This window comes from Heteronotia binoei, chromosome 15, assembly GCF_032191835.1.
Source record: "Heteronotia binoei isolate CCM8104 ecotype False Entrance Well chromosome 15, APGP_CSIRO_Hbin_v1, whole genome shotgun sequence".
In the NCBI taxonomy this organism is placed as follows: domain Eukaryota; kingdom Metazoa; phylum Chordata; class Lepidosauria; order Squamata; family Gekkonidae; genus Heteronotia; species Heteronotia binoei.
Genome location: NC_083237.1, coordinates 30,821,488 through 30,847,698, shown reverse-complemented (window position 1 = coordinate 30,847,698; position 26,211 = coordinate 30,821,488). Strand labels below are relative to the sequence as shown.

The 26,211-nt window shown below is 49.0% G+C and overlaps 1 protein-coding gene across 1 annotated transcript in view; it reads right to left on the bottom strand.

Annotated features, from left to right (window-relative positions):
- The window catches only part of PAQR4 (progestin and adipoQ receptor family member 4), a 34,786-nt gene extending 8,943 nt beyond the window's left edge, over window positions 1-25,843 (bottom strand). Inside the window, exon 1 of the mRNA XM_060256701.1 lies at window positions 25,531-25,843. Coding sequence (XP_060112684.1) covers window positions 25,531-25,696 — 166 coding nt within the window. The 5' untranslated portion in view covers window positions 25,697-25,843. The remainder of the gene's footprint in view (window positions 1-25,530) is intronic.
- Between the last annotated feature and the right edge of the window lie 368 nt (window positions 25,844-26,211).

The following is a 26,211-nucleotide window of genomic DNA, read 5'->3' as shown; positions in this document are numbered from 1 at the left end:
GGCCAGGGTTTGGTATTTCTACGGTGCGCTCACCAGGCTCTCCAAAGTGCAAGAAGGCAGGTCTTTGTCCTGAGGGGCTTACCAGCTTAAAATAGTCTTAAGGGAGACAACAAGGCAAAGGATAGAGTGGAAGTTATTTGCGGTAATCCTAGTTCTACATGCTTAGACTTTATTTCAATAGGGGAGAGGGGCTGTGTGAGAAAGATGGGTTTTCAGGAGGGATCTGAAGGAAGGGAGGAGGCTGGTGTTGCACAGATGCTTTAAGAGGTGGTTTCAGGCACAAGGATGTGTTATGGCACAGAGCTACAGCTCTTATCCCTGACCTGGATAGCCCAGGCTAGCCCAATCTTGTCAGATCCAGGAAGCTAAGAAGTAGGGTCTCCCACCAAGGAAGTCCAAGGTTGCTATGCAGAGGCAGGCAATGCCAAACCACCTCTGTTCATCTCTTGCCTTGAAAACTCCATTAGGGGTCACCAGAAGTCTGCTGCAACTTGATACCAAAAACAAAAGCAAAAAATGCCCCTTGCTGAGGGCAACTGGCATAACCAACCCCTTTGCATTGCAGCTGCTAGCACCCTGATAAAGAGAAATGCTGTTCAGACACACACACACCCTGGCCCCTGCTGGCTTCCAGCATCCCCACCTGGCGGGATGACAGTCCCAAGGACAACAGGGAAGCCATGTCAGCAGATATCCTGCAACTGTGCATTCTGCTGACAGCACAGATGTGGGACCCAAATGCCAGCTCCACAACCGCAAAGGCCTCCCAAAGACGGCTGAAACAGTCCTGAGGGAGGAGGCTCAGCCTTGGAAGAAGGTACTAGAGAACATCCAGCTGCTGCCCCATGTCCTCCCTCCCCCAGATAAAGAGCAGGCAAAAATTGGAGAAGGGATGTTGGCCAAAGACCTAATCTGGAGTCCTGCTTCCAGGACTGGGGGCCCCCAAGTGAATAGGACCCTAAAACAGTGTCAGCCACAGGGAGTGTTCATGGCAGTCTATGATCTTCTTCGTGGTCTCTGTGCAGTCCCACACATGGGTCTTGCCGCAGGCAACGGATCCATACCTCGGAGCTCCAATAGCTCGCCTATAGCGTCTTTTTGGCGTGCTTTCCTCCCGCCCTGGGGAGCAGGCAGCGACCGCGCATGCCTAGAGCGGGGGGAGAGCGCCCATTCCACTCAGTTTCTTTCCTACCGCCGCCCGGACAACACCCTCCTCGCTGCGTTCCTCCTTAGCTCGTCCATTACCTCATCCTTTCGACTTCTTTTCTTCACCTGGTATCGTATTCTTCTTCTTATATCCCTTTTCGTCCCGAAAATTTTTTTTTAAAAAAAAATCCGTTTCTGCGCTATCTTTCCCCCCTTTCTCCCTTCCCTCCCCTCCCTTGTCCGGAGCACATGGAAGGGAAAGTTACCTTCAAAAAGTGCACACGCTGTGGGACCAAAATCCCCTCCTCAGACGGCCACAGCCACTGCCTTTTTTGCTTGGGGGAAGCTCACCGAGTCGACTCCTGCCCTCACTGTGCGAACTTCGGCAAGCAGGCCCGGAAGAACCGTGCAGCCAGGCTCCGGAGTTTCCTAATCGAGTTGTCCCTGAGGGCTATGCCCGCGTCGGGCTCGCCGCCTCCCCAACAACAGGCGGAAGATTCGGCTTCTACGGACGTGTCTCTCTCTAAACAGAAGCACAAGTCCGAGAAAAAGTCATCGAAGCACGCCGGGACCGGCCATAAGGCTTTGAAAAAATCGCGCCATCTTGAATCCACGGATCCGGCGCCCAAAAAACCTCGTTGTTCCGAATCGGCTGATTCGGCTCCGAGGAAACTCCACCACTCGCACTCGGCTCCTAAGAAGCCTCGGGCTCCAACCTCTACTTCGACGTCTATGGATCCCGCGGCCCCAATGCAGCCCTCGCTTCCGCTTGAATTGTCGGCTCCGTCGGACGTCATCACCGACATGCCGCAACTGACACCTCACTCATCCACAGCAGTAGAGGTTATACCAGTCCACTCTCGTTCACCTTCGGTGCACAGTGTGGTTCCTACCGACTTTCTAGAACCCGACCTGACTACCGATTCTACTCAGGCCTACCTTAAACCTCCGCTTCGGATCGGTTCCTTCCGAGATATCGGGATTTCTCCCCTGTATAGGGACTCGGCTACTCAGGCTTCAAACCAAGGTCGCTCTCGTTCGCCCTCCCATCGAGTCCGATCCCGGTCGCCGCCTCTCAGAGGCCGCTCCAGATCGCCACGTCGGCGTCGAGACTCCGACTCCTCGGGTTACTATCAGGACTACTACGCCCCTTCAAGGTACGACCACCACTACTCTCGGTCTCCTTCGCCTAGACGCCGGCCTTACCATCGTCCTTCTCGGTCCCCATCTGTGGAGGGCTCAGGTTACTCCCCGTACTCAGCAATCCGGTACAAGGGCTCTCCTAGACCCCGTGATCGACTCCGTGATTCCCCACGACGACTCCGCGATTCTCCACGACCCCGTGGTCTCGATCGGCTTCCAGATTCTCCTCGACCCCGTGACTTCTTTTATCCACGGCCCCGCGATCAAGAGCGGACCCGAGAGCCTGATTACTCTCGAGATCGGATCCGAGAACCTGATTACTCTCGCTATTCCCCTCGACTCCGTGATCGGCTTCGGGAATATGTACGCCACTCCAATCTGCAGCGATCCCGGGACCACTACCAAAGAGAGGGCGCTAGGCCGCGCACTCCGTCAGCCTCGGCTTCGATTGCTCCTCCGGTCTCCACTCCTACGGATCAGCGCGATCAGATAGCAAAGCCTAAGACCGTTCCTTCGGACCCGATCCCGCCTCCACATCCCCCGTCGGGTGACGATTTCCGTTCCGACGCCGACTCGTCAGCATCATCAGACTCTGAGGACCATCCAGACTCGGTAGTCTCGGATTCGGCGCCACAGCCCCGACTCTCTCCATCAGATGCGTCCAAGGCCTATCTCCATCTAATCACCACCATGGCTGAAGCCTTGAACATTACTCTTCCGTCGGACTCACCTAAGGTCTCTGACATCGTACACGACCTCGTACAAACGGACTTTCCACCTGGCTCATTGCTTCCTATGCTACCGGTGCACCTCGAAGGCCTCCACGAAACCTGGGACAAACCTGCTTCAGTCCCACCCACCTCTAAGCGCTTTGACTCTCTCTACAGAGTTCACGCTCCTGAGGCTAAATTTCTTGCTTCTCATCCAGCACCCAACTCTATTATTGTGCACTCAGCCACTAAGGCTAAGCCCTCCAGACATCCGACACCTCCAGACCGTGAGGGCAGGAAATTAGACACCCTGGCCAGGAAGATATTCAACCTTGCCTCCACAAATTCCAAGCTGAACAACTATTTAGCTTACTTTTCAGCTTACGTCTTCAACTTGGCCAACCAATTTACGCCTCTTATTCCATCCCTTCCTGAACCTTCCCAAAGGACGGCCTCCGGCTTGGTATCAGAGCTGTCTAGAGTGTCGAAGCAACAGATCAACACCATACGCCATGCTGTCTCCTGCTCTTCCAGGGTCTTTGCGTCCTCTGTTGCCTTGCGTCGCCACGCCTGGCTAAGGTCCACCAATTTGCAACCGGACATTAAGCAAAAGATCGAAGACCTCCCCTTTGATGGCCTGGGCCTCTTCCATGCTTCTACTGACGAGGTCCTCACCTCAGTAGATGACGGGCGCAAGCGTGCAAAGCGCTTGGGAGTCTCCCAACCGTTCTCCCAACAGTCCAACCGTACAAAATCCTGGAGACCATCATTCCAGAGGCGTCAAAGGTCACCTAAACGTAATGATTTCTGGAAGAGGAAGAGTGGACAGCAGAAGCCTCAGTTTCAACAAAGGCCTCGGTCACAACAGCTCAAAAAGTCCTCCCTTCCTTCTAAGCAGTCTCTTTGACTTTCCTCACATCCTTCCGGTTTTCCACAAACGTCTGTCACCATTCCTTCCCACTTGGAACTCGATAACAACCGACTCCTGGGTGCTGACCATCGTGCGCTTAGGTTACGCAATCGAGTTCATTTCTCCACCTCGCCACCACTATTTCATAGCTACCCCTCCGTCTTCTCCCCTCCATCAGGAGATTCTGGACTTGCTCCACAAAGACGCCATAGAGCCCGTCCCTCCCCTACATCGAGGGACAGGCTTCTATTCAAGATACTTCCTAGTTCCCAAGAGGGATGGAGGCAGGCGTCCCATTCTAGATCTAAGGAAGCTCAACAAGCACATCGAATACAGGAAGTTCAGAATGATCTCCCTGCAGTCCATCCTGCCCCTTAATCCCAGGAATTCCTGGATGGCTTCCCTAGATCTTCAGGACGCTTACTTCCATGTGACCATTCGACCTCAACATCGGAAGTATCTGCGGTTTGCCATGGGCCGGGACCACTACCAATATGTGTCCCTACCTTTCGGCCTCTCCACTGCGCCCCGCGTGTTTACCAAGTGCATGGCAGTGGTGGCAGCTGCGCTTCGCATTCGGAACATCCCAGTCTTCCCATACATTGACGACTGGCTTCTTGTAGCTCCGACCCAACAGCAATTGGAGCACAACCTCGACACAGCTCTCACTCTCCTGAGTTCCCTGGGCCTTCGCGTGAATGCATCAAAGTCACACCTCACACCTACCCAGGACCTCAAGTTTATAGGCGCCCTTCTATGCACCTCCCTGCATCGTGTCTTTCTCCCCGAGGATCGGGCACGGACTATCATTGCCCTAGCCAGGTCAGTTCAACAACAACCTTGTCAGTCTGCGTTCACAATCCAACGCCTGCTGGGCCTTATGGCCGCTACAACATCTGTCCATCACTTTGCCAGGCTACGAATGCGACAACTACAGATCTGGTTTGTACGAGCCTACCACCCTCAGACACAACCACAAAGTGTTTTGCTCACTGTTCCACAGAGAGCGCTTCTATCTCTCACGTGGTGGACTGTACCCAACAATCTCCTCGAGGGCAAGCCGTTTCTACCGACTTCCCCGACGGCCACAATAACAACAGATGCCTCCAAGTGGGGATGGGGAGCCCACCTAGAGGACAAAACTGTCAGAGGGCTTTGGACGACCTCCGAGAGACTCATGCATATAAACTGCTTAGAACTGATTGCGGTACACAGAGCTCTTCAATCCTTTCTCCCACTGATAAGGGGCCGACATGTTCAGATCTCTACGGACAATATGGCAACTGTTTATTACATAAACAAGCAAGGGGGCACCAGATCCCTCCGTCTCTGCCGTATAGCCGTAATGCTCTGGGGATGGTGTGTCAAGCACAACATATACATGACTGCCATTCATCTTCCCGGTGTGGAGAATACTCTGGCCGACTCTCTCAGCAGGATTCGCATAGACGACCACGAATGGTCCATCAATCCGACCTACCTTCGGCGTATCTTCCGATGCTTTGGAACACCCAAGGTGGACGTCTTTGCATCCAGGGACAATGCCAAATGTCCTCAGTTTTATTGCAGGAGGGGCAACGACGCTTTTCTACACAACTGGACAGGTCCCCTTCATTACTTCTTCCCACCGACTCCCCTTCTGACACGGGTGCTGGTGAAGATAGCACGGGATGGCACAGACTGCATCCTCATTGCGCCATGGTGGCCTCGGCAACCGTGGTTCACGAGGCTTCTTCAACTGTCCCGCCACACTTACCGCCGGCTTCCTCCGGTGGGCGACCTTCTCTCTCAGGCCAGAGGTCAGGTTCTTCATCACAACCCGCGGGCCCTAGCTCTGGCAGCTTGGAGAATACATCCACCTACCTCTCTGCAGAGGTAGCCAATATCATCCTCAACGCAAGGAAGCCTTCCACGAGACTTTCGTATCAACGTAAATGGAAGCGCTTCTGTTCTTTTGCGACATCTAATCATCTGCAGCCGGAATCTGCACCTCTTAACCTGATCCTGGATTATCTACTTTCTCTACAAAGATCAGGACTCTGTTATTCCTCCTTAAAGGTTCATCTTTCTGCAGTTTCTGCGTTCCACAATCCGGTCGATGGCAAAACTGTGTTCTCCCATCCTTTATGTAAGTCCTTTCTTAAGGGCATGTTGCACCTCAACCCACCTGTCAAGCCCTTTGTTCCGGCTTGGAGTTTATCGTTAGTCCTTTCCTGCTTGATGAAAGTTCCCTTTGAACCTATGGCTACCATAGACCTCAACCTTCTTTCCTGGAAGACAGCATTGCTGGTAGCCCTTACCTCAGGTAAACGGGCAAGTGACTTATGCGCCTTCTGTTACGATCCTCCCTACACCATCTTTCACAGGGACAAAGTTGTTTTGCGACCGGACCCTGCGTTCCTGCCTAAGGTTGTCTCCCAGTTCCACTTATCAACCTCAACTTCTCTACCAACGTTTTTCTCCAACCCATCCGACCAGGGACAACGAGCCCTGCATTCTCTGGACGTTAGAAGGGCTTTATCTTTCTACCTTGATCGTACACAACCTTTCCGTAAGGACCCTAACCTGTTTGTGGCCTACGGAAACCCTCACAAGGGACACAAAATTTCTACCCAAAGATTGTCTAAATGGGTAGTCAGTGCCATTAGGTTGTGCTACGAACTGGCTAAACAGCCTTTGCCCGAAGGTCTTAAGGCCCACTCCACAAGAGCGGTCTCGACGTCTTCGGCCTTTCTGCAAGGCGTCTCCCTAGAGGACATTTGTGCGGCTGCATCGTGGTCCTCTCCATCCACGTTCGTCTCCCATTATGCTTTAGACGTTCGTGCGAGACGTGACGCCTCCTTCGGTCAAGCGGTCCTCAGATCCATCTTCCACTGAAGTCAGGGGTGAGTGCATCCACTTCCATCTCTATGTTGCATACTATGTTGCATAATATGATGTGATTGCATATGTTCTGATTGGGTTGTGACTAACTTTTTCTTTCCCAGCACCCTCCTCCAGGACATTTAGCTGGCTAGTCACCCATGTGTGGGACTGCACAGAGACCACGAAGAAGATAAACAGGTTGCTTACCTGTAACTGATGATCTTCGAGTGGTCATCTGTGCAGTCACACACGCCCACCCAGCCTTCCCCGCTGCTGGCCTCTTGTAATTGTTGCTTAACCTTGTATAGTGTCAGTGCCAACGGCGGCTGGAAGAAACTGAGTGGAATGGGCGCTCTCCCCCCGCTCTAGGCATGCGCGGTCGCTGCCTGCTCCCCAGGGCGGGAGGAAAGCGCGCCAAAAAGACGCTATAGGCGAGCTATTGGAGCTCCGAGGTATGGATCTGTTGCCTGCGGCAAGACCCATGTGTGTGACTGCACAGATGACCACTCGAAGATCATCAGTTACAGGTAAGCAACCTGTTTTTCTTGTTTCATGGGAGATGACAGCTAGGCTTCAAATACTGACTAGTGCCTCATAAGCTGGGGTACCCTCTTGGAAATGGCCCAAAATCCTTTGCAAAACACAAGGATTCACAACAAAGCACAAGAAATCAGCCACACAGCAAAGAGGGTAATTTAAAACATCTCTATTAAAGGGATAAATTGAAAACTGAAGGAGAATCATCACAGTTGTGTGTATGATCCAACAGACCCATAGAACTGGGTTTGGAAAGCAGAATTCAGGAGCCTAAACTGCATGTTTTAATTAGGGTGTAAACACATCGTATTTCTATTGCAGCACATTGTATTTCTGTTGCAGAGACTGCAATGCAAATCCCAATCAGCCATGAAGCCCCCCTGGATGGCCTTGGGCAAGAGTTAAGATGAGGCTTGCAGAATGCAGCTTTCCTTGCCAAGTTTATACCCCACCCCTTTCCTCCTCAATGAGGACACAAAGCAATTTACAGTGCTGTCCTCTCCTCCTCTATTTCCCTTACCATAACAAGTACCCTGTGAAGTATGTTGGTCTGAGAGGGAGGGACTGGTGCAAGGTCATTGAGCTTGTTTCCTTGGCAGACTGGGGCTTCAAACTTGTAACCCCCAAATCCCAGTCCACTGTTCTAACCACTACAACCACACTGGCTGGAATCCCTGCTCTGGGGATTTTTGAAACCTGGTCTCCCAGCCACTATCTACTATACCTTGCTGGTTCTCCACACTGTTTTTAAGGACAAAAAAGACAGCCCGCAGAATTCTGCAGATGCAGTGTGGAACCATTCAAGTGACTAGAAGCACATCCTGGAAACTAGCAGTCTACACAAATGTCCCTTGGTGCAGGACAAATGCTTTATCCCAAAAAAGTACTTACTGCCATTCTGGAAATGATGAACATACAAGGCCAATTTATCCTGTTTGATCCATCATGATCAGTATCTTATTTTCCGCCAAAGACCTCTGAAAGCTGTTGCCCATCTGAGTAAGGTCTTTTCTGGCACTGGCTATTGAAGATGTTTCATCTGGAGATGCCAGGGTTTTCTGCATACCAAGCACATGGTCTGCTATGAAGGCGCACAGCACCTCTCTAGCTGGTAATCTCCAGGGGTCAGCAGCAATATTTGAAGCAATCCATTGTGTTCTGAAGCCCCCAGGAACTGATTCAGATGGTGGGGAGGTCCTGTTTTCCCCTGCTCCAAATTCTCCTTCCTGGCCTCTCCTCTCCCACATCTCTTTCCTCACTGCTACAGCCATGTCATGGAACAGCAATCCCAGCCACGCTCTCCTCCCTGGGGACATGTCAGGGATCAGATAACTCACCCGGAACCATCAAGGCTGTGTAACATTAAACAGTCATGATTTCGTGCTCTGAGCCAGAGAATCTCAGGCAGGGAAAAGACAGTGCAGTGCTGGCTGGCATTTGGGGGAATCCAGACTCCCCACTCGCTGGTGCTCACCCCCACCCCTGCCTGCTTTGTTTCTAAGAGGAGCCAGCAATTTTGGCTCTCTTCAAAACCCCCACCACCACCACCTAATTTTCTTCCCAGGGCTGAAATATGAGCAACCTCCATGGCTGACAGCTAGGCCAATCTGTTCTTTTATTGTAACTAACAACAAGAAGCTGAGTGTCCCGTGAACAACTGGAGGGGTAGAAACAATTTGGAAATGTCACTTCTTCCCGCAAATTCTCTCAGAGTTGCCAACCTCCAGGTGGGGCCTGGTGGTCTGCAATAACAAATGATCTTCAGCCTATAGAGATATGTTCTTCTGGAAAAAATGGCTGCTTTGAAGTTGGGGGCCTGTGGTATTATGTTCCAATGACGTCCCCACCTTCCCCAGTAGCCACCCTCTCTCCAAACCTCCAGGAATTTCTCAGCCAGGAGTTGCCATCTCTACCCTCCCGCATTCTCTAAATGTTTGACGGTTGATCAGGTCAATTTTTTCTCCTGCCCTTATTTTCTTTTGACATTCTGCTGCTCTCCACATTCTGTGCTCCACCCTCCCCTGCCCCCACTCAGTTATCATCAAGCCGCTGCTTGCTCCCTCTGACAGTCATCTTTGTTGGCACACCTGCAGAGTCTTTGAAACAGAGACTCCTACCTTGTCTGAGGGTGGCCCAGTTTTGTTCGTCATCCACACAGGGGACCCAACCAGTGTACCATTACACAGAACAATAATAAGAACAGATTGGGGGGGGGGGTCTACAAGAAATCACTGGGGAATATGGCAACTGATAAGTGGAAGATCTCCTGCTACTCCTGATCCTTGGGACTAGAATTAATTATCCTGTACCCCCAAATTTCAACCAGTGCACAGCGCTGATAGCAGGGGTTATCATTTTGACAGACTTAAAAATGCAAGGATCCTGTCAGAGCCTGCTCTTCTCCTGAGAAACAAATGTATCTAGTGCCAAGGAGTGGCTTGGTCCAGCTGAGTCTGGCATAAAAATGGTCTCCCTTCCAGGATCAAGGTGATTGGCAATGCCACTCAGTGGAGTTACATCCTCCCGCATCCACTGAAGTCAAGGGGCTTAGAAGAGCATAACTCTCTTCAGCACTGCACTGTGAGTCATGCCAATCCAGACTATGGAAACCTCAGAGCTAGAATACTGCAAAACACTATAAACAGGACTGCCCTTGAAAAAACTCAGTGACAATCGGTTCAAAGCTCAGCAGTGCAATTGCTATGGGGGGCAAAGCATTAGAGGCATGCAGGGCTTTTTTTGGTAGAAAAAGCCCAGAAGGAACTCATTTGCATATTAGGCCTCACACCCCCAACACCAAGCCAGCCGGAACTGCATTCCTGTGCATCCCTGCTAAAAACAAAAAGCCCTGGAGGCATGCAATCCCAGTGCTTTAATTTGCACACTGGCTAGGTTTTTTTCCTTAAAAAAAAAAAAAGAATTTACAAACTAATTTTCCCTGCATACCAAATGCATAAGGAAAGCAACCTTAGAACTATAGCCTAAAGCATACAGAAAACTCACCTTTTCAATAGTACGAAGTTTTGAGTCCAGCGGCACCTTTAAGACCAACTTCTGAAGAAGTGTGCATGCACACACAAGCTTATATCCAGAATGAAACGTTGCTGGTCTTAAAGGTGCCATTGGACACAGACTTTGCTCTGGTGCTTCAGACCAACACGGCTTCCCACCAGAATCAGGCTTTTCAATAGCCAGACATTAAGAAGTGGGGCGGGGGGGGACCACTGCAAATCCACTTACAGTAGAGGCTTAGGGGTTTTACTTTTAAATGCCTATGGCCCATCCGTGACAAGAGTTCAGTTCAGGCTTTCCTTGCCACCCTCAGAGGTCAGCAGCTCCTCAAATATAAGCCACTTAAGTTCAGAGGGGGGATATTTTGGCATATATGGGATAGGATTTGGCCTCTTTCCACAGCCCCCTATGACTCTGGACCCCTGGCTGGCAGGAAGGCGGATGGAGAAGGGAGTAAGCTCTTAACAGGATCATGGCTAGCTATCTGGAAGATGCTAAATACAGCCGTAGGGAAAATGCAAAGGTGCTCTCTGCCAGCAAAGAGATACAGTCAAGTTGCAGACTTCCCATCAGCACCAGTGCCAACCACTCCAGAGGGCAACAAAGAAATTCTACAAGACATGCTGTGCTATCCCTTTAGCCAAGTTAGACACCCAAAAAGAATTGGAAACATTTCTTCACACATAGGGGCCAAAGGCTGCATTAAGTGCCACTAGCTTAGATGACATATTAGGGGAAGACAAAAAAAAAACCCCACTAGTTTGTAGGTTACTGGCAAAACATGGAACCTCCACAATCAGGGGCAGTATACCTTCACTTACTGGATCAGGGCACTTGAGAGCCATAAGACAGGAAGGAAGGAAGGTAGTGGAGGGAGAGATAGGTGGAAATAAAGCAACTTTAAATGCATTCTTCAAGCCACTGGCTGGCTTGGCTTGGAGAAAAGAGAAATGCTTTCTCCAAGGTGGTTGGTGGGGGTTTTGAGAGCCACACAATGTGTGTGAAAGAGCCCTGTACTAGATGCTGGAGCCAAAACTACAGGGTATGTTTTTTCATACTCTGCTTAGCAGCTTCCTCAATGAGAAGAATGTTGGACAAGGTGGACTTTTGACTGGAACGACTCCTTCCCAGGCTTGCCAAGTCATGACCTCTCTGTGTTTGTGAGCACAGGGAACTGAAGAGGGTTGCCCTCTCGCTGCATCATTGCAAGGCCCAAGACACCCAAGAGGAAAATTCAGAAAACTATTTAAAGGGTGGGGAGCTGCCAGCCAGACCGAGGGATTGTGTCTCTTGCGCTATTTGAATGGCATCCTCCCAAGCAGGGGATGAGTGACCCATGCAGGGGGACACGGTGGGTGGGGCAAGGGGGAAATCCATACCCATGTCCTCATTCTACCTCTCAGCCCCACAGTCACTGAGGCCAGAATGGCTCACATTACTAGTGCAGCTGCTTCCAGGTCAACAGCCTATGCATACGCCAGCTGGCTGAATCTCACCAGTAACTCCTGGGCTTCCAAATCATTGCAGCACCTTGTTTCCTGCCATATCCACAGTTTTACATACCTATCTGATTATTTTTCCCCTGACCTTCCTCCAAGGAGCTCAGGACGGTCCTTCCCTTACCCTTTACACAGTGTCGGCACTCACGCTCACCGGTGGGCAGTGCAGCTAACCTGAAAGCCCAGCTCTGCTGATCAAAAGCCCTGGTGCCTGCCTCCCACGCTTTCCCCTGTATATTCAGGGCTTGCGTTTCTGTTCATCTGCGAATTCTCCCGCACAGGCATAACATCCGGCATCCGGTGCAAGATTCAGCATCCCAAGTTTCTCAGATTTCATCAAAAAAGAAAAAGGAGACAGAGTGAGAGAAAGGGGTTTATACCCAGCTTATACCCAGAGTGAGAGAATGGCATTTCCAGGCCTCATGATTTCAAAGAGAGAAACAGCTGCATGCAGCCTCTAGTGAAACCTGGAAGATTTTTTTTTGGGGGGGGGGGGGCAAGGCTGGAAGTTCTGATGAGTTCTGTGCTACTCGATTAGTGTAGTAGATAGGCTGATACAGTGCTGGGGAGGAGCCTGTGGTCGTGGTGCATGTTGGCACCAACGATGTGGGGAAATGCAGTCGTGAGGTCCTGGAGGAAAAATTTAAGCTGCTAGGTGGGAGACTTAAGGCCAGGACCTCCAAGGTAGCCTTCTCAGAAGTGCTACCTGTTTCACGTGTAGGGCAGGAGAGACAGGCACAAATTAGAAGTCTCAATGTGTGGATGAGACGATGGTGTAAGGAGGAAGGGTTTAAGTTTGTTAGGCACTGCGATGCTTTCTGGAACAAGCAAGAGCTGTACAAAAGAGACGGTCTCCACTTGTCCCCGGATGGAACCAGGCTGCTGGCGCTTAAAATCAAAAAGGTGGCAGAGCAGTTTTTAAACTAAATCTTGGGGGAAGGCCGACAGGAGATGAAATGTCTCTGGTTCGGGAGGACTCGTCTCAAAGAGATGAAGGGTTGCCTGCTATTTTTCTATCGGGTAACGGATCAGAGTTGTCCACTGTGATGGTGACAAACAGTATGGACTGTCTGCCAGAGTCTTGCGGCGGCAGGAGGAAGGTGGCGGGCCTAGCTTGCCTGGGAAATTATAGATGTTTGTATGCAAATGCTAGAAGTGTTCAAAGTAAAATTGGTGAATTGGAATGTTTAGTGTTGGGAGAAAACATAGACATTGTGGGAATTTCAGAAACTTGGTGGAATGAGGAGAATCAGTGGGACACAGTGATTCCTGGATATAAGTTATATTGGAAGGATAGGGAGGGAAGGGTTGGAGGTGGGGTGGCTCTGTATGTCAGCGAGGATATACGGTCCAGTAAGACTGAGGTCAGAGGATTAGATTCCCTTTTAGAAATGCTTTGGGTTGAAATAGAGGGCCCAAAAGGAAATTTAACTATGGGAGTTTGCTATCGCCCACCAAATCAAAAGAGAGAGGACGATTATAATATGATGGAAGGCTTAAAGATAGCGGCTAAACATAAAAACTGTGTCGTAATAGGTGATTTTAACTACCCGCAGATTGATTGGGTCAATATGTGTTCTGGTCGAGAGAAAGAGATTGAGTTTCTTGATGCTCTCAATGACTGTGCTAAGGACCAGATGGTCTCAGAACCTACCAGGGGTGGGGCGATCCTGGATTTGGTCCTAAGTAATACCCAAAACTTGGTGAGAGATGTAAAAGTGATTGCGCTGCTTGGGAGCAGTGACCATAATGTTATTGATTTCACTGTTTGTATAAATAGGGAGTTGCCCCAAAAGACCAGCACAACCACGTTTAACTTTAAAAGGGGTAAATTCACTGAGATGAGGAGGCATGTGAGGAGGAAACTGAAAGGAAAGGTACATACGGTCAAAACCCTTGGGGAAGCTTGGAGACTATTTAAAACTATAATCCTAAAAGCTCAGATAAAATACATACCACAAGTTAGGAAAGGCACAAACAGGCATAAGAAAAGGCCAGCATGGTTAACAAACAAAGTAATGGAAGCTGTAAAAGGTAAGAAGGACTCCTTTAAGCGGTGGAAAACCAGTCCAAGTGAGATTAATAAAAGGGAACACAGGCTGTGGCAAATCAAATGCAAGACTGTGATCAGGCAGGCAAAAAGGGGCTATGAGGAGCATATTGCAAAAAACATAAAGACCAACAATAAAAATTTCTTCAAATATATTAGAAGTAGGAAACCAGCCAGGGAGGCAGTGGGGCCCTTGGATGACCATGGGGTAAAAGGATTACTGAAGAAGGATAGGGAAATGGCTGAGAAGCTGAATGAATTTTTTGCTTCCGTCTTCACTGTGGAAGATGAGAACTTTTTGCCCACCCCAGAACCACTAATTTTGGAAGGGGTGTTGAAAGACCTGAGTCAGATTGAGGTGACAAAAGAGGAGGTCCTACAACTGATAGACAAATTAAAAACTAATAAGTCACCGGGTCCGGATGACATACATCTGAGAGTTCTGAAAGAACTCAACGTTGAACTTCTGGATCTTCTAACAAAAATCTGTAATCTTTCATTGAAAGCTGCCTCCGTTCCTGAGGACTGGAAGGTAGCAAATGTCACCCCCATCTTTAAAAAGGGTTCCAGAGGAGATGCGGGAAACTACAGGCCAATCAGTCTGACTTCAATACCGGGAAAGTTGGTAGAAACCATTATCAAGGACAGAATAAGTAGGCACATTGATGAACACGGGATATTGAGAAAGACTCAGCATGGGTTCTGTAAGGGAAGATCTTGCCTCACTAACCTGTTGCATTTCTTTGAGGGGGTGAACAAGCATGTGGACAAAGGAGACCCGATAGATGTTGTTTACCTTGACTTCCAGAAAGCTTTTGATAAAGTTCCTCACCAAAGGCTCCTTAGAAAGCTTGAGAGTCATGGAGTAAAAGGACAGGTCCTCTTGTGGATCAAAAACTGGCTGAGTAATAGGAAGCAGAGAGTGAGTATAAATGGGCAGTCTTCGCAGTGGAGGACGGTAAGCAGTGGGGTGCCGCAGGGCTCGGTACTGGGTCCCATGCTCTTTAACTTGTTCATAAATGATTTAGAGTTGGGAGTGAGCAGTGAAGTGGCCAAGTTTGCAGATGACACTAAATTGTTCAGGGTGGTGAGAACCAGAGAAGATTGTGAGGAACTCCAAAGGGATCTGTTGAGGCTGGGTGAGTGGGCGTCAACGTGGCAGATGCGGTTCAATGTGGCCAAGTGCAAAGTAATGCACATTGAGGCCAAGAATCCCAGCTACAAATACAAGTTGATGGGGTGTGAACTGGCAGAGACTGACCAAGAGAGAGATCTTGGGGTCGTGGTAGATAACTCACTGAAAATGTCAAGACCGTGTGCGTTTGCAATAAAAAAGGCCAACGCCATGCTGGGAATTATTAGGAAGGGAATTGAAAACAAATCAGCCAGTATCAGTATAAATCGATGATGCGGTCTCATTTGGAGTACTGTGTGTAGTTCTGGTCGCCGCACCTCATAAAGGATATTATAGCATTGGAGAAAGTCCAGAAAAGGGCAACTAGAATGATTAAAGGGCTGGAACACCTTCTCTATGAAGAAAGGTTGAAACGCTTGGGACTCTTTAACTTGGAGAAATGTCGACTGCGGGGTGACATGATAGAGGTTTACAAAATAATGCATGGGATGGAGAAAGTAGAGAAAGAAGTACTTTTCTCCCTTTCTCACAATGCAAGAACTCGTGGGCATTCGATGAAACTGCTGAGCAGACAGGTTAAAACGGATAAAAGGAAGTACTTCTTCACCCAAAGAGTGATTAACGTGGAATTCACTGCCACAGGAGGTGGTGGCAACCACAAGCATAGCCACCTTCAAGAGGGGTTTAGATAAAAATATGGAGCAGAGGTCCATCAGTGGCTATTAGCCCCAGTATATGTGTGTGTGTGTGTGTATAAACATTTTTGCCACTGTGTGACACAGAGTGTTGGACTGGATGGGCCATTGGCCTGCTCTAACATGGCTTCTCTTATGTTCTTTCCTCACCTAATTAAAAAAAAGGGGTGTGTGAAATGGAGACATCTTTATTTGGAGAGCTCACACTTAAGGGGGATATAAACAATCGATGTGCATGTGCAGAAAACAGGCTGGATGCTAAAAAAATTTGAATAGCAAAGACCCTCTTGTGCTGGTGGAAAGGAGCAGAACAAAGTCAGAAGACCCAACCCCAAAAGTTTTAAGAAATCCCCCCCACCATTTAGAAGATGCCCACATGGATTATTGTAAGAAACATCATTTTAGAAGAGGAATTCCCACACAGGAGAGAATACGTCTTCTAAGCTAGTTTGGTGTAGTGGTTAAGTGTGTGGACTCTTATCTCAGAAAACCAGGTTTGATTCCCCACTCCTCCACTTGCAGCTGCTGGAATGGCCTTGGGCCAGTCATAGCTCTCGCAGAGTTGTCCTTCAAAGGGCAGCTTCTGTGAGAGCTCTCTCAGCCCCACCCATCTCACAGAGTGTCTGTTGTGGGGGAAGAAGATAAAGGAGATTGTAAGTCACTCTGAGGCCCTGATTCAGAGAGAAGGGCAGGGTATAAATCTGCAGTCTTCTTACGGCAGTGCTGACCATTGTTTTTCTAAGTATTTTTATTAGAAATAATTTAAGACATTAAAATGTGTGACCTGATTAGTCAGAAGGGCATTTTTAGTCTTATCAAAATGATTTTAGTTAATTCATCCCCCTAATTGTAGAACCCTCCCATTTTATTTATTCAACTTGTTTCTACTTCTATCTCTCCTTCAGCTGCTCCTTGCTCTGATTTAAGCCCAAAAAGAAACAATTGTAAAATGGAAACAAAAATGAACCCAACCTGCAGCAGCAGTCAACTGCAGCAGAGGAAAACTGCCCCTGTTGAACTATTGTCTGTCTCATATTTTTAAGAACAATACGGGATAAATGGTGCCAGGATTAACCATAGGAAATGGCTGTGTGTCCGAAGAAGTGTGCATGCACACAAAAGCTTAGACCCCAAATTAAACTTCGTTGGCCTCAAAGGTGCCTCTGGACTCAGACTTCTGTTCCACAGGAAACTGGCTTATATTTAATAGATCTAGCTCAGTCTGCTCTGAACAGCAGCCACTCTCCCTGATCTCAGGCACAGAAAGGTCTTTCACAATGACAGAAATGCTCAAAACTGAAAGTGCCCAGACAGAGCAGAGGACCTCTTGGCCTATCACTGACTGTGGCTGCATCAGAAGGCTATGGCCCCTATGGCCTCCAGGGCAACTGGCTGGAAGCTGAGTGAAGGAGAGATCTAACCAGCTTCTCAGCTTATGAAAAAGGAGGGGTTCCTTCTGAACAAACAAAAAGACTATTATGAGGATCATAGGTCCCTGTATGGACAGGGACCTTAGCAAAGAGGGACACTGGGCCAAATTTGGTGGAAAAGCTGACTGGATCCAGCCCAGAAGGCTGGACTAGATGGACCACTGGTTTGATCCAGCAGGGCATTTCTTACAGGTCTCTTTATATTGTTTAGGGTTATGGCAGTTTTGCCTCATGTTGATCTAGATCTAGTTCAGAGGTGGCCAAACTTGCTTACATAAGAGCCGCATAGAATAAGCCGCAGATGTTTGAGACTGCAAGATGTTGACATCAGATGTTTAAGAGCCACAAGACTGACAGACGGAAGAATGTAGGCAGGAAGGAATAGGGGGAGAGGTGGAAAGAAAACAACTTTAACTTTAAATGCATTCTCCAAGTCACTGGCTGGCTTGGCTAGGAGAAGTGATTTGAAGAGAGAAATGCCTACAAGGCAGTGGGGGCTTTGAGAGCCACACAATATATGTGAGCCATAGTTTGGACACCTCTGATCTAGTTACTGGGAAATTAAACCTATCACCACTAGCCACAGAGAAAGTGTTGTGTGTATCCTAGGGATTATGCTTCATAGGCTCCCCACCCTCTCCCTCTACTGAATCCCATGCTCTCCAGAGCACAAACAGGAGAATATTAAAGAGCACCCAAAACCATCCTTCTGCTTCATCTGATTTCCATGCTGGAACAGGTTTTCATTAGGGCAGCAGCATTTAATCTAATGGAGGAATTGATTGGGATGGGGAATAATTGATTGTCAAAAACAAAAGCTCTTGATTAAATCAGGCAACAGATTTATTGTTTTAAAAAAAGTATTTTAATGCAAGCATTTATAAAAACTGCAGCTGACAGGCACCATCTAAGTACAAACATTAAAAAGTGGCAACCGAACAGATTTATTGTGGCATAAACTTCTCTGGGGCCAAAGTCCCCATCCTTTGATGTAGGAAGTGTGCCTCAGTTTGGCCCAAGGACATAAATCTGCTGAGGGGAAAGAAAATTGTAAACACTGAGGTTAAAAGACACTTGACCTCTTTGTATACAATCATTTCTCTCTCTCTCTCTTCCCTCTGTTCCCCCCAAGACATCACTACATGCAGCCAATGAAGTGGACTCTAGCCCACAAAAGCTTCTGCCACAGTAAAATTGCAGATCTTTAAAATGCCACAAGACTCCATTTTGATTCCACTGAAACAGACCAACATGGCAACCCATCTGGAATTTGGCTTCTTAGATGCCTGCTTCCATATACAAATATATCATCTCTTTTTTGTTGTTTCAAAATTTTCCTTTAAAAACATACTTTTAATCTACAACTTGGGACAGCCTGGGACTTTATAGCAAGGCTGTAACTTATTTTCCTGGGCAATTTGGATACTGCTGTGAATAAATACATTATTGCTTTGACTCAGATATAAATTTTACCCAGTAAAACGTGTATACATTTCCAGCTATGGTTTTCATCAGTTCGTGACAGCCTTGGTTTTCAGAGCACCAGGTTAAGGCTCACCCACTCTAGTTCTGGTCAGGCAAGGGCATACCCAAGCTACAAAGCCTGCTCAGCCTCCAGTTCCTTCCCGTGGACTACCTAGATTAAGAGTTCCTTTCTCAAGAGAAAAGGAAGAGTTGGGCTCATGAAAGGACTACAACTTCTGGCTCTGTTCCACAAGACTTTCTCTCTCTCTTGCCAATTCCGCACTAGACCTTTAATCCTGGTTCAGCCCTCCCCCCAAACTGACATTCTACACTTGAATCAAGAAATCACAGAAACCAACTCTATGAGTTTGTCTATGATCCTGGTGTAGAAAATCAGTTTGGGGACAGGGCTGAACCAGGATTAAAGGTCTAGTGCGGAACTGACTTCTGTTTGGATTAATCAGAATCAAGAGCATTTAACCCAAATGGTCTAGAAAGGTTATTCTCAGTGGGACTTCTGGATTCTCTGAGGGAACACAGCGGGTAAGGCAGAGACTCTCCAGAACATAAGACAATGAATATTGGAACATAAGACAGTATCAAAAGCCTCCTTATATAGGATCATGCCACCTAAACCAGCATTGGCTATTTCGAGAGATAGCAGCCCTCCAAGATCTATGGTCAAAGACTTTTCTCCCTATCCAAGACCTTTACCTAAATATCGCAGGGATTGAACCTAGGACTTTCTGTACACAATACATGAGCTTTGACCATCGTTCTGGAGAAAGAAGGGCTCAGTGGCCAAAGTAAAGAAACAGCTTCACCTGACAGTTCAATGGAGCCTTGGTATCCAGAGACAGCACACTTCTAGGTAATAGTAAAATGGGAACTGCCACCACTCCAAGAACAGCTAATGAGCTCTCAGAGATATCTGGCTGTCTGCTGTTGGAAATAGAACACTGGGTAAGACCAATTTTTGGCTCCAGCCAGCCGGGAGGTTCCTACTCCTCCCCAATTCCTTCACTTGCTTTTTGGGTGCCCAAATCTCAGCACCAACGCTGCCAAACAAATCCCAGGTGTTTGGTACACACTGCTCCCTGGAGATCCCCACCCAGCCGATGCTAACCAGCCAGCTGTTTGGTATCCATGAGGCAATTCTCCCAGGAAGGCACTGGCTCCAAGCCAGTATTAAGTCAGCTTGCACACAGAGTTCTAGTTTGCACAGCCAAGTCATTTTACTGGCTTCCTTCAAGAAAACAACATCAGTTTTCTGAGCTAAGTTATCCCAGTTCACATACAACCTACAGAGATCCCTCTCACCCAGCAGTTTTTCAGCCATGTTCCTGGGAGCCCTAGTTCCTTGCTCAGACAACTGACGACAGTAGGCCCTGAAAACAGTGTCAGTCATTATCAGTCCCCCCCAAGATGAAAAGCCACAGGGCAGTGTTGGTGGAAGTCAAGGGTGTGTTCTCATTTTACAGGGGATGACAGCTAGACTTGAAATATTGACTAGCGCCTCACCCAAGCCAGGGCACCTCCTTGAAAATGGCCCAGAATCCTCTGCACTGTGCATAAGATTCCACAGCAGGCTCACAGAAGTGTCCTTGACAGCTCAAATCAATGAGGAATGGGTTTCTCTCTGAGGAGAACATTTTAAATCCACAGCTAAATGACTAATTCCTTCTTAAGAGCTTTGTTGAAACTCAGGAGTCTTGGCTCTCTCTGCGGAGACTGATCCCTTGAAGGCTCACCTCCCTCAAATGTACACTCCCTCTTGCTATGGCTGCCTTTGCCTGCTTTCTTCAGGAACCAGGTTGGGAAATGTTTATTGAGTTTCTACAGCCTCCTTCCTTCTCAACGCTTACCCACAAGGATTGCACCACTATTTCCTGTTACGATTTGATCTCATTCGACAGGGAGAGAGTGCGAAAGGTGGAAGGCCCAGGCCACAACAGATAAGAGTGTGTAACAAAGCCTGATATTTATCTCTGGGCTAGGTAGTTGCACAGGGGGGGGGGGGGGGGAGAGTTTATTAGTGGATAACGAATACAAGTTTCTGAATCTTAGAGTTTTCTTTCTTTAAAATGAAGCAAATGACTAGTCCTTGTGGTTGCAGAGGTCTATTTGAAATGATGTGGATGAATAAAATTTGCCTCAGCACAGCGATATGTGCACACCTGAACAAAGAAATCAGATGCTCCCTGAAGGAAAGCCAACTCCACCTTCGCCAAAAGGGTCACAACTCACACTTTGGGAAGTCCTGACCCTTGACTATCTCTCTTGCTTCTAATGGATGCAAAAAGACTTTGCCCCCTCCATACTGATGTTTCTTTACCCCTCAGCTTGTTTCCTGAAAAATTAAACTCATCTAGACTGTTATGAAAAGCTCTCTCAAAAGCTTTTCATAGATGCACAATATTTATTCAACAAGAAATAAGACAACGAAAGCACAGGAGAGGGGTAACATGTTGAATGGGTATGGAGGCATGGTCTGGGTCTTCTCTTGCCTGGACTGCATGCCTCAAAGAACAGGGATCGGGTTTGTCACTGACCCCAATCAATGTGTGTGTGCACAAAGTGCCATCGAGTTGCAGCCAGCTGATGGCAACCTCAGCAAGGGCCGTTCAAGGCTAGCGATGAAGTGTATTGCCTTCCTCCAGAGTCTTCCTTGGTGGTCTCCCATCCAAGTATGACCCCTGCTTCTGAGATCTGCTGAGATGAGGCTATACCATGATGCCTTTCCTCCCCCACTGGACCTCGGGCAGCCCAAAAGATGCTTTCACTCAAGCCTTGTTCAGACATGCAGAAGAATGTGGTAGAATCAGATGCACCATGTCTAACTGCAGGGAGTCTTAAAAACTTCCAGTAAACAGAAAACCAGTACAGCACAGTGAGCAAAAGGCAGTCATGGTGTGTGTGGGGGGAGGGAGGGTTCCCTGCTGCTGGATTGTTTTTAATTCAAAAGAACAGTTCAGGTTGGACTCTACCGCCTGCTGTCCTGCATGCATGAACCAGCACTGCCATGACACCCTCACCCCTTCACCAGGGTGAACCACAGCAGGCAGCTGAGCCAGATCCTGCCTTAATCCAGGAAGTAACAGATAATAATAGAAGGCAGGAGAGAGTTTTGACCTTACAAGGAAAGCCGTTTCAGCCAATGGCTCTTAAAAACAGTAAGCAAAAGACATCTTGCAACTTACTCTATTGCCTAATTCACCTCACTTTTGTTTTTTCCTGACCACCTCAAGAGCAAATATGCAGCTGAAACAGGTCTCCTTTCCACTTGAATTGATGTTAGATATTTATATTCCACTTTTCTCCCCAATGGGGAATCCAAAACAGCCTGTAACACCATTTTCCCTTTCTCCATTTTTATTATCACAACAATCCTGTGAGACAGGTGCATGGGGGGGGGGGCTCAGAATCATGCCGTGAGTTTCCACAGCAGTCTGGGGAGTCAAACCTGGGTCTTTAGATTCTTCTCCAGCACCCATATCACACTGACTCTCATGCTGGTATCCACACAGACACCCTCCCCACAGTGATAAGCTACTGTTTTAGGCCCTTAGGAAAGAAGTGCCAGGGCTCACATCTTCCTGGAACCTACACCTATCAACGGGGGATCCCCTCCCTTCCAATTTGTGATGGAAAGGGGATATAGCACTGCAGTGATACAGTGATGAGGAAAAGGCTCAAGGGACACATCTGTTACTTCAAGCATCAGAGCTGAGCCTTGACACTAAAGACAAAAAAGTATCCTCTCCCTACTTTTTGCAAACAAGAGTCTTAGGGAACCTCAGACTAACAAACTGTCAGTTTTTAAGGTTTCACAAGATACTTTGTGGGGGGGTTTAGAGGCAACAGTTACTTCCCAAGATTATTTTGTAGCATTCATTCAAATATGAACTGTAGAGTAGGGCAGAAGCTGGGAGAACAGGGAAATCCCTGGTTTCAGCCCCACCACTGCTACATATCACCTCAGGCAACCTGCTCTCTGCAACATGGCATTCTACCTTGCAGAGTTGTTGTGAGAATGTGAAAATCTGGCCACCAAGCTGAGCAGGGCTAGCAGACTGCGCAAGCCTTAGAGATACGCCTTCTTTTCTCATCTCAGAATGTGTCTCTGCATTCTTTCACAAGCACCCAGTTTGCCAGCAAGTATTAACACAGCTGGCAGAAATTATAAGGTCTAGAAATAGGCTGGCAGAAATGATGAGGGAAACTTTGGTGGCCCTGTTGCAAGGTTGGGCTCAAGGGAAAAGATCTCCAAAAACGAACAGGGCCTTGGCAGGTGACAAGCAGATCCATCTGACCATTGTCTCATATGGTGTTCCCATATGAAATTCAAATTGCAAATGAGAATGCAGCCAACTTCTTTATGGTTTACTCCAGCATATAACAGAATGTGCATCTCCAGGCAGACTCTCATCTAAACCAGACCAAAAATGCATGGCATATTTTATCATAACTCCCATAAGGGTAGCACAGTAGCTGTGTTCCAGGAAGAGGAACCTCACCCAAACCTGGGTACTGCCACAACTGAGCCACTTCAACCTCCACTCCACCCACAATATGGACAATTTAACAATACCAACATATCAGACAGGGTTGTTGGAAGACTATACACAAAGCGCGCTGAACACTTCAAACACCATACAACGTCTATGTATTATTCACAATACTGAACTGGTCCAGTACCCAAGCTCAGTAATTTACACAGAAGAAACTCCCAAACTCTGCTGTTGTCTATTTTCACCAACAACAAAATTGCAGAACTAATGAATGCAGAAAGGTGCAACTTCACTTTCTAAACTGTTGATTCTCCAAAGCTCTTTGCATTCAGTCTAAAACAGTGGTCCCCAACAGTGTTTCCTCTAAGCTGAGTTAGAATGAGCTAGCTCACAGATGTTTAGCCTCCAGTTCACACATTTTTGTCTCACCTCAGGAAAAATGGCCCCAGAGTAAATTAATTTATGCAGCAGCTCACAACTTTAATGCCAGTAGCTCATAAAGTAGAATTTTTGCTCACAAGACTCCACAGCTTAGAGGGAACATTGGTCCCTTTTTGGCACCAGGGACCGGTTTTGTGGAAGACAATTTTTCCACGGAGGGGCATGGTTTTGGGATGATACAACTGTGCACTTTATTTTGGTGTGGTGGTTAAGTGTGTGGACTCTTATCGGGGGGGGGGGACCAGGTTTGATTCCTCACTCCTCCACTTGCAGCTGCTGGAATGGCCTTGGCTCAGCCATAGCTCTCACAGAGTTGTCCTGGAAAAGGCAGCTTCTGTCAGAGCTCTCTCAGCCCCACCCACCTCACAGGGAGTCTGCTGTGCGGAAGGAAGATAAAAGAGATTGTAAGCAGGTCTGAGACTTAGAGTGGAGGGCAGGATATAAATCATTCAATTAGTATTATTATTATATTGCATATAAAATGAAATAATTATACAACTCATAGCTTGGTTGCTAACAGGCCATGGACCGGGGGTTGGGGACCTCAAGCTTAAAACTCTTCAACACACTTGCATCTGCCAATTCACACATTACAGAGCATGCAGGTCGAGTTGGGGGTCCACAGACTCTATCCTGTGTAAGAGTCATGTGCAAGTGGCAGATTCTCCATTCCTGAGTATAGATAAGAGTGCTCAACTTGGATCATCACTATGGCCCGGGAGCTTCAATCTATCCCTCTGTGCAACTTTCCTAACCTGCATGCTGTATGGCCCATTAGGGAAACTCCTGTGTTCACTTGTGGGTTTCCCTTACAGGCTGAACAGTGAACCCTTCAACATTATTTCCAATCAGAAAAATGGGGGGGGGAGGCTGAAACCCCTTCTGCACCTGTGTCACAGTCACAGTCTGGGTCAAACACCACAGAAGTGTGAATTGAGGAGAACTCACCAGGGGGAAAAAGGTGAGATCGGCTGGGAGAGGCAAATGTCAAGCCGGGGCTTTCAAAAGGTGACCTAGGACCCCCGATCCCTATTTGCACACACCACAATGTACAAGTTGGTTGTCAAAGAGCCCTGGTCCACATGAGTGAGTGACGACTGCCCTGGCTGCAGCCCCTCTCCACATCTTTGTCAGAACTGGAAGATGTGGCTGGAGGGCCCTGGGCATGCCAAGCAGGTGTTTGACCCCCCCACCCCACCCCCAGCCAAGCTGGGGTCTTTCCCACTAAGCAATCAGCCGCTCTCCTAGGAAACCACACGAAGCCATGCTCAGAGCTGCCCTCCAAGCCCAAAGGACACTGAAGCGCCCAGTTCTGGAGCCAGCCTCGAAAACTACCTTCACGCTGGGAGACCTGCCTGTATGCGTAGAAGGGTGGGGTGGTGGGGAGACACTTGCGTTCTTGGCTGTTTGTAAGAGGCTGGAAAATCAAGCTGCTGGAAGTTCAAGAAGGCAGAGAGATGGGGGGGGGGGCAGCTCCCTACCCCACACAGCAGGATTGCAAGAGGATTTTCTGCACCTGAGATCAGGTTGCAGGAAGAGTCAGGAAGCGCGGTGAAGGAAGGCGGAGGGGAATGAGGGTGCCAAGCGCACGCAGTGGGGTCGAAGAAGGGGAGTGGGGGGACGCTGAAGCAGGGCGTGTATGTGGGTTGAGGGTCTCCCGATCCTTGCGGAGCGGCGATCCAGGCAGGCCCGGAAAAAAGGTGAGCTCGACTGGGGCTTTCAAAAGATTCCAGGATTCAGGGGGGATGCCGGGCGGGGGGGGGGGGGCGTCCGGTCCCCGGAGCAGCAAGAGAGAGGCAAAGGCGCCGCCGGGTTCCGGCCGCCTGCTGCACTCTCAGCCTTCTCTCTCCGCCAGGGAGCGTGGCTGGCAGGCGGTGCAATGGCGAGGAGGGCCCTGCAGGGAGGGAAGGAGGGAGGGAAGGAAGGACGGCCGGCCCGCGCCAAGATCGGGGAGCCCTCGCAGGGGAGCCGCCGCCGCTCACCGTGGGTGTAAATGTTGCCCAGTTCGTTGTGCAGGTAGAAGAGGCTGCGGAGGCAGCCGGACCCGGAGCTGACCGGCCGGTAGCCCGTCAGCACGAAGCGGTTGAATTGCAGGTGAGGGGGGGAGCTGGCCCAGTCCAGGAGTCGGGGCCCCCCCAGGAAGGCCATGGCCGGGCTCCCCCCCCGGGGTCAGCTGCCGCTGGCCGGGCTCTGCATCCTCCTCGCGCGCGCTTCCCCCTCCGCCTCCTGCTGCCGCCGCTGCTGCAACCCGCCGGCTCCTCCTTCGGCTTCTCCCCTCCCGGCTGAGCTCACGCTTCGGCCCCGCCCATCCGCCTCATTAACATAACCTCTGCCTTTCGCGCCGCCCCCTGCCCTGCAACGCGGCCCTCGGGCGCCCGCCGCTCTGCATAGCCACGCCCGCCCCCTGTCCTTTACATCTCATCTCTCCACCGCAGTGTGGCTCGCACATGGCGCCCGGAACTGGGGTGTCGTAATGTGCCTGGGCAAGCCATGCCCCCGGCCCGCCGCCCGCCAACCGGCAGGGTCCACCCTGCAGTTCCATGATTAGCACAACTAAACGCCCCTCCCGCCCGCAGTCGGGGTCCCCCCTAGCATTCTAGGATTCGATCATTAGCATAAATCTTTTTCGGACCACGCCTCCTCCCCTCCCTCCAAGAGCCCGC